Source organism: Sus scrofa, chromosome 14 (genome assembly GCF_000003025.6).
Source record: "Sus scrofa isolate TJ Tabasco breed Duroc chromosome 14, Sscrofa11.1, whole genome shotgun sequence".
Lineage (NCBI taxonomy): Eukaryota > Metazoa > Chordata > Mammalia > Artiodactyla > Suidae > Sus > Sus scrofa.
In genome coordinates this window covers 74,974,904-74,988,184 of record NC_010456.5, presented here as the reverse complement: position 1 = coordinate 74,988,184, position 13,281 = coordinate 74,974,904, and the positions used below count along the sequence as shown (strand labels likewise).

At 40.4% G+C, this 13,281-nt stretch overlaps 1 protein-coding gene across 5 annotated transcripts in view; it reads left to right on the top strand.

Moving 5' to 3' along the window:
- ASCC1 (activating signal cointegrator 1 complex subunit 1) overlaps positions 1-13,022 on the top strand; it is a 134,121-nt gene extending 121,099 nt beyond the window's left edge. For 4 of the 5 annotated variants that reach the window (XM_013983318.2, NM_001244083.1, XM_013983317.2 and 1 more), the window contains 2 exons: positions 10,583-10,741; positions 12,640-13,022. In XM_013983318.2, the coding sequence (XP_013838772.1) occupies positions 10,583-10,699 (117 nt within the window). In that variant the 3' untranslated portion in view covers positions 10,700-10,741; positions 12,640-13,022. The remainder of the gene's footprint in view (positions 1-10,582; positions 10,742-12,639) is intronic. The other variant, NM_001244084.1, reaches the window with a different exon arrangement.

The window sequence follows — 13,281 nt, the reverse complement described above, 5'->3', positions numbered from 1 at the left end:
AAGCATTGAAGTCTAGTTTATCCAAAGAACTGTTTTGATCTCTCTCTTCTGTGTAAAAGGAGTTTATGTTTTTGGCTTCCAGGTGACATTGTGTGTATATTTGTGTGTGTGTAGAGGGGCATGACTTACCTTACTGTGAATAGGTTCCATTGTGTTCTTCTGCACTGATTTAGAAAGAATCTATGTTAATGTAGCTTACTTGAATGGTTTTTTTACGTAGATGGAAGGGTTGTTTGTTTGTTTGTTTGGGTGGGTTTTATTTGGCTGCGCCCACAGCATTTGAAAGTCCCCAGGCCGGGGATCAAACCTGGGCTGGAGCAGCATCCAGAGCCACTTTGCAGTGTCAACACTGGATTCTTAACCTGCTATGCCACAAGAGAACTCTAGATGGAAGGTGTTTTGACCTGCTGTGTTGGCTCTCCATTTTCCTTCTTGTCTCTTTACATCTGTCGTATTTGCCCTCTTCAGGAGGAATCTCGAATGCAGCCAAGAGAAAAAGGCAAGGTACCGGAAAGCTTGAGAGTTTGAATTGCCTGACACCTTGGCAGAAACTCTGTATCAGTTTTTTTAGGTTTGGGGAATGTTAACAAATAGAACTTTGAAGCAAAACTTATTTGAGGGAAAAGAAAAAACTTATTTGTGATTCTAATTCTGAGTGAGATTAGCAATATGACATATAAAGAGCTGTGATGTTTTTCAGATCTATTATGAAAGTCTGGTGTCCATATCTTTGTGTTTACTACCTAAAGTCTTAGCAATCTTGTACCCAGAGGCCCATTTTGTGAAGAACACTTCTGAAACATACCATCATTTGTTTTGTTATTTTTCAGTTAAGATCTTCCAAGGGCTGTGAGTATAGTTTTTCACATTACTTGTTTCTCTTTCTTGACCACAAAACCAAGTGAATGCTTCCTTTGCTGTCTCATTGCAATACCCAGAGCCTCAGGATGAAGTTTCTTCCCCACTTGGCATTCTTTGGTACAGATTTGTTACTCAGATTGTGAGACAAATGCACCCTGCTTTGTGGACACGGGCTTCTATTGGCCTGTGTTCTAGGCCTGGTCCCAGGAACTCTTAAATTGATGCCACAATGTTAGTAGGCCTAGCCTGCCTCTGTCTCTTATCTTTTAAGTGGGGATAATAATGCTGAGCTCTGGTTTATGTCACAGTGATTTTTTGAAGGGTTAATGAGCTGGGCTTTGTGAGATACTTTTAGATCCTGAGATGAAAGGTGTTATTTAGCCTCAGCAAGGCTTCCTGCAGGAGTGCCTTCCAAAGAGCTCAAAGTGCTTGTCACTGTCTTCCATTCATCCTCATACCATCCCTGGTAGGGAGGTAGTGGGTAAGCATTATTATTAAGTACAAGATAGTGTTATTACTGTTACTTTTATCTGTAAACAGGGGATAATTGTGAGAAATAGTTGATAAAACGGATGATGAAAGAAAAACACTGAGAAAACTTCAAAGTAGCATGCATTTGCTATTCCTGTTTACTTTAGGCTTCAAAAGTCTAATTGCCATACATGAAAACAATAGAAAACATCCTTTTTTGACGGGAAACAGGACCTGCTACATCCTTCTAAATACTTGCATTAATTGAACACTAGTACTTATTTTCACTTGTATCAGATTATGCTTTTTAGGGCCACACCTGCGAGGTTCCCAGACTAGGGGTCTAATTGGAGCTGTGGCTGCTGGGATCCGAGCCGCGTCTGCAACCTGCACCACAGCTCACAGCAATGCCGGATCCTTAACCCACTGAGTGAGGCCAGGGACCAAACCAGCAACCTCATGATTCTTAGTCTGATTCATTTCTGTTGCGGCACAATGGAAACTCCAGGACTTAAATTTTTTTAAAAAATTGAAGTATAATTGAGAAGTTCCCTTGTGGCTCAGTGGTTGAGGATCCAGTGTTATCACTGCTGTGGCTCTGGTTATAGCTGTGGCAGGGGTTTAGCACTGGCCTGGGAACTTCTGCATGTACGGATACAGAAAATGATTAGAAGTATAGTTGATTTACCGTGTTATATTAGTTTTAGGTGTACAGCAGCGTGATTCAGTATTTATATAGATTATACTACATTTAAAATTATTCCAAAATAATGGCTATAATTCCTTATGCTGTGCAATATGTCCTTGGTGCTTACCTATATTATACATAGTATTTTGTGTCTCTTAATCCCCTCTCTTTGTCCCTCCCCCTTTCCCTTTCTGCACTGGTAACCACTAGTTTGTTTTCTATATCTGTGATTCCGTTTCTCTATTTTGCTATATACATTTGTGTTGTTTCTGTTTTTTTGTTTAAAAAAATTTTTTTTTTTTTTTGGCTACACCTGCCGTGTGCGAAAGTTCTTGGGCCAAGTATCAAACCCATGCCACAGCAGTGACCCAAGCCACTGGATCCTTAACCTGCTGCACCACAAGGGAAATCCTCCATTTTTAATTTTGTTAGATTTTACATGTAAGTGATAAAATACAGTATTTATCTTTCTCTGTCTGACTTATTTCACCAAGCATAATACTCTTTACATCCATTCATGTTGTTGTTAATGCCAGGATTTCATTCTTTTTTATGACAGAGTAATATTTGTGTGTGTATACCACCTCCTTATCCATTTGTTGATGAACAGACACTTGGGTTGCTTCTGTATTTTGGCTGTCATGTAAACTGTGTTGCTGTGAACATTGGGGTGTATGTGTCTTTTTGAATTAATAAGTGTTTTCATTTTTTTTGGATATATACCCAGGAGTGGAATTGCTGGATCGTATGGTAGTTCTTAGTTTTTTTGAGAAATCTTCATACTGTTTTCCATAGTGGCTGTACCAATTTACATTCCCACTAAAAGTATACAAGGGTTTTCATTTCCCTACATCCTCACCAACATTTTTTATCATTTTTTATTTGTAGACCCTTTTTTTCTTTTTTCTTTTTGGCTGCACCTGTGGCATGCAGAAATTCCCAGGCCAGGTACCAAACCCATGCCACAGTAGCAACTGGAATGACAACGCTGGATCCTTAACCCACTGAGCCGTAAGGGAATTTTTGTAGACTTTTTGATGATAGTGACTCTCACAGGTGTGAGGCGATAGCTCATTGTTTTGATTTTTATTTCTCTAATAATTAATGATATTGAGTATTTTTTCATGTGCCTTTTAGCCATCCTGTATATCTTTGGGAAAACATCTATTCAGGTCTTCTGTCCATTTTTTAATCGTTTATATATATATGTATATATATATATATGGTATGAGCTGTTTTCGTATTTTGAATATTAACCCTCGTTGGACATGTCATTTGCAAATGTTTTCTCCTTTTTGTTTTGTCAGTGGTTTTCTTTGCTGTGCAAAAACTTTTAAATATAATTAGGTTCCATTTGTTTATTTTAGCTTTTATTTCTTTTGCCAGGACTTAATTTATTTTGAATCTTCATTTTAGACTTCAAAATTGAATTTCCTCTTTTTGAAGTCATTTAGACAACATGTAGTTCACTGAGGTCATCCAGCATGAGAGATAGATTTTCTTAAAGGAGAGATTTTTGAAGACAGTGACTACTACATGGTCTAAGATTGAAGAACGAGAATGAGCCCCATTTGGGAAGCCACGTGGATAGGGGTCCCCTACATGTTTGTCATTATGAACAAACCATTGACTGAAACCACCCACCTTGGCCAGGCACGGTAATGGCAGCGTCCACAAGTTGTCTCAGAGCAGTAGGCCCTGATAAGGAACATGGTGCTACCCTGGGAGGATTTGGAAGGGGCTGATAGGAGGGAGATGACCAGCCTCCCAGAATCCTTGGCGCTGGAATCCATCTTGGCTGAGAGTTTCACGCCCCACCCAGAAGGACCCTGAGCCAGACCAAATATAGGCTAAGCAAGGTGATTGGCCAGAGACAGGCTGGAAGCTAACCCTTATTCCCGTAAAACCTGAGATCACGAGCCACATGGCAGGGCAGTTCTCCTGAGTTCCCTTACCCTGCTGCTCTCCCCAGCACATGTGTCTCCTCGGACATTCATTTCTGAGTGTTAGACCAAGAGCCCATGCTCAGGCCCTGGAAGGGGTTCCCCTTCCTGCAACAGTTACGCTACTGAAGTTGACCATTTATTCAGTGTTATGGCTTGAGATCACAGATGAGAGAAGGTTCCTCCCTCCTCCTCTCACTGAGATTTTCAAGCTCATCTTTGCAGCCTCATTACAAACTCCATTTTTGTGGAGTTATTTCTGGTCTTTTATGGTTGTGTCATAGGAAGGAGGAAGGCATGAAATGAATGCAAGGAAGAATGGCCACAGTTAGCCGTTAAATCTTGCCATTTGTTTTCTTTCAATATATACCACTATACTTCCATAAATCAGTAATTCCTTCGATAGTCTCCCTAGGAAACAAACATGTACAAACTGAAAACGGTAGGCTTTACAGATTATGTGAGCAGGGGACAGCAGGATGGTTGGACCTTTGTCTTAAGATTTGGTTTTGACCAAAAATCTTTCATCTTGAGTGGTCCATATTTCTCTCTTTACGTGGTAATAGAAAAAGTTTGTTTAATTTTCTCAAGATAACTGTGAGCAGTCAATAAAAGATAGTAGCTGTATGTATAACAGTTTTTAAATGTCATATACTTGGTTTTAAATTTTCTTTTTCTTTTTCTTTTTTTTTTTTTTAAAGCAGGAAATAGATTTATTAAGATAGGATGCTTGTGAGAGATGAAAGAGAGCAGGCAAGGAGGCTCTGCCTGAGAATTAGGTGGGCTACGTTTTTATAATCCAAGGAAAGTATAAAGTTTCATAAATTGCCTAAATCAGTACTTCTTACCAAAAGCGATATCAACAATATTGGCCCTCTTAAGTTTTGTTTTTTATTTCTTTTTCAAATATTTGTAGTTTTGTGCAGCTGTTCATTGTTATGTTTCTCTACGACAGGCTTTTAAAAAATGCTAGCTTCCAACACACCAGGGCTCTCTCTATGTGTTCGTCAGAGAGGTTCTCAGAAAGAAAATGGTTTAGGTTTCAAAATCCCCAGGGGAATTGTTCCAGAACAACAGGGAGAAGAAAAAAACTCCACATGATTTAAATACCTTGCCGTGATTCTTTTTTAATTTAAAATTTTCCTGTTAAGTCTTTTATTTTCTAAACAATAGACCCCTTAGCTCTTCTTGAACTACTTTAGGCTATAAAGAGCCACCAGATTTCTTTCCTCTTTTTTTCAAACTTGTAGTTTAAGCTAATTTTCCTCTTCTCCATTCAGGTACCTAATTAAATGGAGACATTTAGTTGATTTGTGCTTATTTTCACCCCAAATTCAATTAAAATTCTTCTAGCTGAAGTAGAGTCGTCTCATTCTTAAACCAGGTCCAGGATGAAAGGTGACAGTGGAAGTAGCAATAACAAGCAAAAGAGTAAGTTCCTCTCAGTCTTTGGGAGTTTTGCAGTCAAGCTTCCTCACTGTGGTTTGAACAGGACCAGGTTTTAAGAGGCACCACCACCCATAGGAGGGCTGTGGGTGCTGGGTTGACGAGCTCAGGCTACTTGGGTTGGAAACTTTCTCTCTTTTTTTTTTCTTTTCCAGCTTTATGAATGTCAGTTTTCCACTATTTACTTGCTTTGTATCCTTGGGCAAGTTGCTTTAGCCTTTTGAACCTCAGGTTCACCTCTAAAATGGGGATTAATAATTGTATCTGCTTCTTGGGGTTGTGAGGAGGCAGTCATAGAGCCTGAAGTATAATGCTCCACATATGTGCTTGCTCAATAAACTTTGGCTACCATGAGCTGTATTTCATTAGTGCTATTGTCAGTACTTAGGTATTTGTTGTTCACTTTGATTTTTTTTTTTTTTTTTTTTTGCTTTTTAGGGCCATACCCTTGGCACATGGAGGTTTCCAGGCTAGGGGTCGAATTGGAGCTACAGCTGCCAGCCTGCACCACAGCCACAGCAATGAAGGATCTGAGCTGTGTCTGTGACCTACACCACAGCTCCCAGCAATCCTGGATCCTTAATCCACTGAGTGAGGCCAGGAATCAAAACCACAACCTCATGGTTCCTAGTGGATTTGTTTCTGCTGCGCCATGACGTGAACTCCTTTTTAATTTTTTTTTAATTTTTATATTTTGGCTGCACCTGCAGCATATGCAGGTTTTCTAGACCAGGGATGGAACCCTAGCCACAGCAGTGACCTGAGCCATGGCAATGTCAATGATGGACCCTTAACCCACTGACCATCAAGGGAACTCCTCACCTTGATCTTTTAATATATAACTATATTGGCATTACATAACTTTGTTTTAGAAATCTCCTGTTCTGCTATATATTTGAGTTTATAAAAATTAAAAATGACGAGTTCCCGTTGTGGCGCAACATAAATGAATCTGACTAGTAACCACGAGGTTGCAAGTTTGATCCCTGGCCTTGCTCAGTGGGTTAAGGATCCAGTGTTGCTGTGAGCTGTGGTGTAGGTCGCAGACGAAGCTCAGATCTGGCATTGCTGTGACTGTGGCGTAGGCTGATGGCTGTAGCTCTGATTTGATCCCTAGTCTGGGAACCTCCATATGCCACGGGTGCGGGCTAAAACGTACACACACCAAAAATAAAAATAAAAATTGATATGGCAGAAATCACCACAAGCAAAGTCAAAAGACAGATGCACACTGGGGGAAGACACATTTGCAGTTCATCACACAAAGAGTTCATTTCCCTGATATTTGAAGAACTACTACTCAATTTTTAAGAAAATGGACACTTGGAAAGTTTTTTTATGGTGATGTGCCACTGATTTCATGTCTTTAATATGTATACTCAGAGCATACTAGGCAAACTCTAGGTTGGAGGAAGACTTGAGATACATACAACTAAAGATACAGACATGAGTGTGTAAACAGACCTGAAATTTGTGTTTTTCCCCATAAAATAGCTCCCACTCAGAAATATTCTGTTCTATCAATGGCACCCTCACATACCCCTTTACCCTGTTGTCCATGACTTTTCTCCCGATCTCCTTCCTCTCATCTAGAAAATCCGAGTCCATTCTTTGTTTTATTCATAGTATTTCACATCTGCTACAATCTCTCCTGGCCCACTACTACTCTTTTAGTTAAGAGACACTCATTGTCTCACGGCTTAACTGCTACTCTGGTCTCCTTTTCTTTCTTTTCTTGTTCATTTCTCCACTCAGCACAATAGACTACACCCAGGTTAATTTCCCTAAAACATGGTTTTCATCATGGGCCACAAACCTACTTAGAAACCTTCTGTGGTTCTCACTGTCTAGAATGAAGTCTCACTTCTGAATCTGACCTTAGGGCCCCTCTTAATCTGATTCACTCTCCTATGTCTTTTCGTTTTCTCAGTGCTTCTTTTTTTCTTTGTCTTTTTAGGGCCGCACTCAGGCCATGTCAGGGTTTCCAGGCTCAGAATCAAATCAGAGCTGCAGCTGTTGGCATATGCCACAGCCACAGCAATGTGGGATCTGAGCTTTGTCTGCAACCTACAGCAGAGCTCACAGCAACACCGGATCCCTAACCCACTGAGTGAGGCCAGGGATCGAACCTGCGTCCTCATGTATGCTAGTTGGGTTCATTACCCACTGAGCCATGACAGGAACTCCTATTTTAGGTAAACTTTTTAATCAAATATATAATACAGTAACTTTTCACACGGTGAACACACCCATGTCATCAGCATGCCTCCTTTGACACACACGCTGTCTCCCTCACCAGATGGCAAGTGCCCGGGAGACAGAGCCACATCATATGCCTCTGTACATGTGCACAACATCAGGTGCTCAGTGACATTCCAGATCAGAAATTTGAAGGCTAGGTCTTGACAAATAAGAAGCACATAGAAATATAAAGGAATACATGAAATTTCCATTAGTGACTACAAATACTTTCTTGACAACTAGTTACAGCTGAGATATGATTGGAGGTAATACCATGTGAGTTGTCTTGTTCAAGGATTCCTAGGTGGTGATCCATAAATAAGATTCTTTCTGTCCATCTAAACAAGGCCATGTCATAGTTTTTTCTTTTCTGACACAAAGTAAACAGACATCTACAACATTTGTTTCTGTTGTCATTTTATCCAGCAAATATGTATCGATCATATACAATCTATTAGATACAGTTAACAGCATACAGTGGGATTCAGCTTTGAAGAATATAAAAACCCTTCTTCTGTAGAGCTTATATTTTAATGAGTCACTAGAAGTAGTTGGAAGAACTAAAGAAAAGCTTAAGACTAAAGGTGTAACAATGACTAAACAATAAAATAACTATGAAAAAATTGTTACTAAATCATCATAAACGTACAGGAATATGAGAACATGGAGACAGGAGAGGCCAACATGAAACTTGGCACTGCACTGGGAACTTTGGCTAAGACATCCATTTGATGTTATCAGAGGTGTGGAAGAAGATGGCAGTCTCTGGAGGCAGAATAAAGGGCGAGTTGAGAAGAGCAGAGAGTTGTTCTCTTGTGGCACAGCAGGTTAAGGATCTGGCATTGTCACTGCAGTGGCTTGGTTGCTGCTGTGGCGGGGGTTTAATCCCTAGTCTGGGAACTTCCACATGTGGGCACCACCCCCCTCAAAAAATAAAATGAAGAGCAGAGAGATGTTATAAATATCATAGGAAATGTTTAATTGTCAGTAGTGCTTTACAGTTGACAAGGAAGGTCCTCTGACTTGTTCAGTCCTCTTGAGTCTGCCTGTTATGATCTTGTACCGTGAGTGTGTCGTCTGCCCACAGCCACCCAGCTCCCACGTGCCTGTTGTAAGCTTAGACTGCCTTCATTCTTTCCACTGGCTGCTCTTGCCGTAGGGGAATATGAGGATTTGAGATCAGTCTTCTCTCTTAATTTTTGTAACTACTGCATTGAAATCACATCCCAGCTAACTTCATTACCACCATACGTACTCTTTGCTTTAAACATAAAGCATGAGAAACCTCCCTGGCAAATCATGACATCTGGAGGGTATAAGTATAAGGCAAAGTGAAGTGGGAGGTAAGTCACTTTCCAGCTCCTAGCCCTGGTGTCTCTATCACTTGGAAACAGAGGCACAAAGAGGAGGTAGAGGACCCATGGGCTGCTAATCCCTAAAAAGTAACTTGTTGAAAGTATTATGAATTCCCTTGTAGTTTGGTTTTGTCTTTTCTTTTTTCGCCCCTTTGCTTGTGTCTTTTTTGTACCTAGAAGGCTTCAGTTTGCAAAGCTATAAATCTGTCAGTCTCGTTGACGTGGCTTTCACTTCAAATTAATGTTCAGCAAAGGGATTAGCCGATAAACATTTCAGGCTGTATTTTTTTTTACACAAAAGGGTGGATTTGGTTTGAACAGGCTGCCAAAGCCAGGAAGGGAAGTTAATTGTGTAAATCAGTGCAGGCAAGAGCTGATCACCTTTCAGAAAGACAAGACAATGTGGCGCACAACCTCTAAATAGATTTTTGGGGTCAAGTTGATGTCATGTTGAAGAATCAATATTTGCTGGGCTTTATAAAGTTAGTCTTTAATGAACCCCAGCCATTTTGCTAGGCCATTAATTGCAGGAAGAGGAAAGGCGACAGTGGCTGAAGTCCATGGCTATAGAGATAGTATAAAAATAAGTGAAGAGACAAGACAGTTACTTGCTAATGTGCAAAGGTCTCAGCCTTAGGTTCTACTCAAGCCTTGTTGGTTCACATACTGAAGGCTTTCTTGGGATCATACTGACATTTTAAGGAAGAGCCACTCTTGCATCCTAACAGAAGAAGGTCAGCCCTTTGTTCTTCGACACTCCTTATCTAAGCAGTGTGGCTCAGTTTTCCTGGGATGAATTCTAATGTCATTTTGCGTTCTGCCTCGTGAATGTGCTAATCACAAGAGCACGTCTTGCTCGGAGTGTGGCTCATCCCTCTCTCTGACAAAGTTGAAACCTTTTTAAATAAAGAGTTGTAGTCAAGAGCATTTGCTTTGGGTTGCTGGCTTGAATCCAAAGTCTAATGAAAGGTTTTTGGTAAATATTATCATTTGTACTTGTTATATCATCCATTGGACGTGTTCCTCTGGCTGTTTTGTGTGTGTGAGTATTCTCTATTCCTCTTTGGGTTATCAGAGTCATTTGTAGGGCAGGAACCTTATCTTCTGTTTATTTTAGTCTGTGTTTCTAATAAATGTTGTTGACTAGGTAGAGGAATGTATTATATCAAATTTTATCCTGTCTGTAACAAAACTAACATCCTCCAGGGTCAATAACTGAACGTCATAGAAGCAGCTTTGTTAGGCTCTATGAATCAGGGTATGGCTGCAAGATGTTTGTTACAAGTTCTTGGTTATATCTGCTCAATAGATACATTTTAGAATTGACGTTTCAGACCCCTTTCTCTAGTGCATTTTGTCAGAGGAGGCTTTTCAAATTAATTAGAAGAGCTACTGTTCTTTTCTCACGCCCACTCCCATCTCTCCTCTCCAGGATCATTTTTCAGATTAAGTACTCAAAAGAAAGCACAGGAGGTTCGCTGGAATTGTTGTGTTTTTACAAGAGAATCTGATGTTTAATGTTCTCATCTATGATTTTCTTTGGATATTCACTCTTAGTTTTTATTCTTCCTTCTCAGCTGTTTGAGAACTTCTACTTTGGTACTCTGAAGCTCAACTCAATTCACATCTCTCAGAGGTTCACTGTAGACAGCTTTGGAAACTACGCCTCCTGTGGACAAATTGACTTCTCCTGAGGTGGATCGTGAAAAACAGTCAAAATTGAACATCCTCACAAGGTGCTGAGAAAAGGATCATTGTCATTTTAATTGCCAGTGAGGAACGTGGAAATTTGGGGGGGTAGCTTTCCTGGGTAGTTCCCCAAGGACACCATGCTATCTCATGGTTGTCCACAGTCATCAAACTGTCAGCCAAGATGGTTGTGGGCACAGGGAGAACTTAGGTGTGTTCAGCTTTCACAGGGTCTACCTCTCTTTCCAAAGCTCTCCTCTGGAAATGTACCTCCGAAGCCCACTGGAGCTCAGATTTGCATTATTTCTTATAGCTCCAGATATTGCCCCAACCATTAAACTCTTTTTTTAATAGTTTAAAAGAGAATTACAGATGTGTGATCTTATTAATCTCTCTACCTAGATCAAATATCTACAAATTCTAGAAGGTTTGTATTTTTCCCTTCCCTTTGTACCCTGACTTTTATTTTATTTTATTTTATTTTAGTCTTTTTAGGGCTGTTCCTGTGGCATATGGAGGTTCCCAGGCTAGGGATTGAATCGGAGCTGTAGCCACTGGCCTGTGCCATAGCCACAGCAACACCAGATCTGAGCCGTGTCTTCGACCTATACCACAACACAGGGATCGAACCTGCATCCTCATGGATACTACTCAGATTTGTTTTCGTGCAGCCACAATGGGAACTCCTACCCTAACTTTTAATAACTACCCAGAATTTCTTTTTTTATTGTGGTAAAAAACATATAGCACAAAATTTACCATCTTAAACAAGTTTTAAGTATATAGTTTAGTTGTACTAAGTATATTCATCTTTTTGTGAAATATCTCCAGAACTTTTCATCTTGCAAACCTGAAACTCATCTGTGTCCATTAACCAACTCTTCCTCCATGTCCCTGTCAATCACCATTCTATTTTTTGTTTCTATGGATTTGACTTCTCGAGATACTTCATATAAGTGGAATCATACAGTATTTGTCTTTTTGTGACTGGCTTGTTCTACTTAGCATAATGTCCCCATGTTGTCGCATGTGGCAGGACTTCCTTCCTTTTTAATGTTGAATAATATTCCATTGGATGTATATACTGTCATCCTTCGATTTCCCTTGGTTCCAGGACCTCCTTCGGTATCTGTGAATGCTCAGTCCTTTATTTAAAATAGCATGGTATTATATGCATACACTCCTGTATACTTCAAATCATCTCTAAATTTTTTTTTTTTTTTTTTTTTTTTGTCTTGTTAGGGCCGCACCTTCGGCATATGGAGGTTCCCAGGCTAGGGCTTGAATTGGAACTATAGCTGCCAGCCTAAACTACAGCCATAGCAATGCAAGATCTGAGCTTCGTCTGCGACCTATACCATAGCTGATGGCAATGCTGGATCCTTAACCCACCAAGCGAGGCCAGGGATCAAACCCACGTTTCCGCTGAGCCACAAAGGGAACCCCCTTTAAGTTAATTTTAATACCAAATACAATGTAAATGTCATGTGAATAGTCCAACACACAGCAGTCTCAAGTTTTGCTTTTTGTAACTTTGTCTAATTTTTTTTTTTTCTGAATTTTTTGGCCTGTGGTTGGTTGACTCAACAGCTGTGGAACCCATGGATATGGAGGGCCAACTGTACCACATTTTGTTTATCCAGGGTTCCATCCATAGACATTTAGGTTCTTTCTACCTCTTGGCTATAGTGAATAGTGCTCTGTGAGCATGAGTATATAGATATCTCTTTGAGAGCCTGCTTTCAATTCCTTTACTACTCAGAATTTTATCTTTAACAAAATAATTGTTAAAGTTTTTACCTTTTACTTTGCTCTGCCCGTTTTCTTCTAAAGTCGGTGCCTTTTATGTTTGTTAGATCCTGTTCCTTCACCCTACCCTAACCCTGGCCTTCCCATGCCACTGATGGAATTGTGATATTGTAGCTCTTTTCTGTTTACTTCTCAGGGCAGTGGCACGCGAAACAATGATGATATCAGCGGGACTGTGCAAAGTTCCCTGGGAGAGTGTGAGCCACAGAAGGCACTCTTTCCTCACTACAGACCTGCAGATGGAAGGAGCTCCCAGCCAGCTTGGCCCCACCCTTCAGCTCTGCTGCAAGCTCTGCTGGGGAGCGCCAGCCTCACTGTCACCCCTCATCTCTGCCTCCTCACAGCCTTTCTCTTTCCTTCCTTCCATAGCCTTATCTTGATTCTTGCTGTTCGAGAAGTCTGACTCTGATCTCTGCATGTTAAGGCCACTGCATGGTGAGGGCTGTGTATAATACTCAAAGATTTGTTTATCAGTGTGGCTGCACAGATCATTTGTCAATAAATGAATTTCTAAAGCAACCGTGTTTTTCTTTTAGTATTATTGTTAGTTTGACCCCCTTAGTCAGTGTGTGTTGGGATACAATGCTGCCATCATTTTTTCCCTGGCATAGTTGTATTATTCGTGCAGGATTTATATATTGGTGCCTGCAGGGTTACTTTTTTCCCCAAGAAAAAGCTTTCTACAGGTAATATTTTTTATTTGAGTTGAGCTTTTACCTCACTTGCCTGATTGTTAGATGGCATGTGGGAATGAGTGTTCAGGGCTGGTACTGATAAG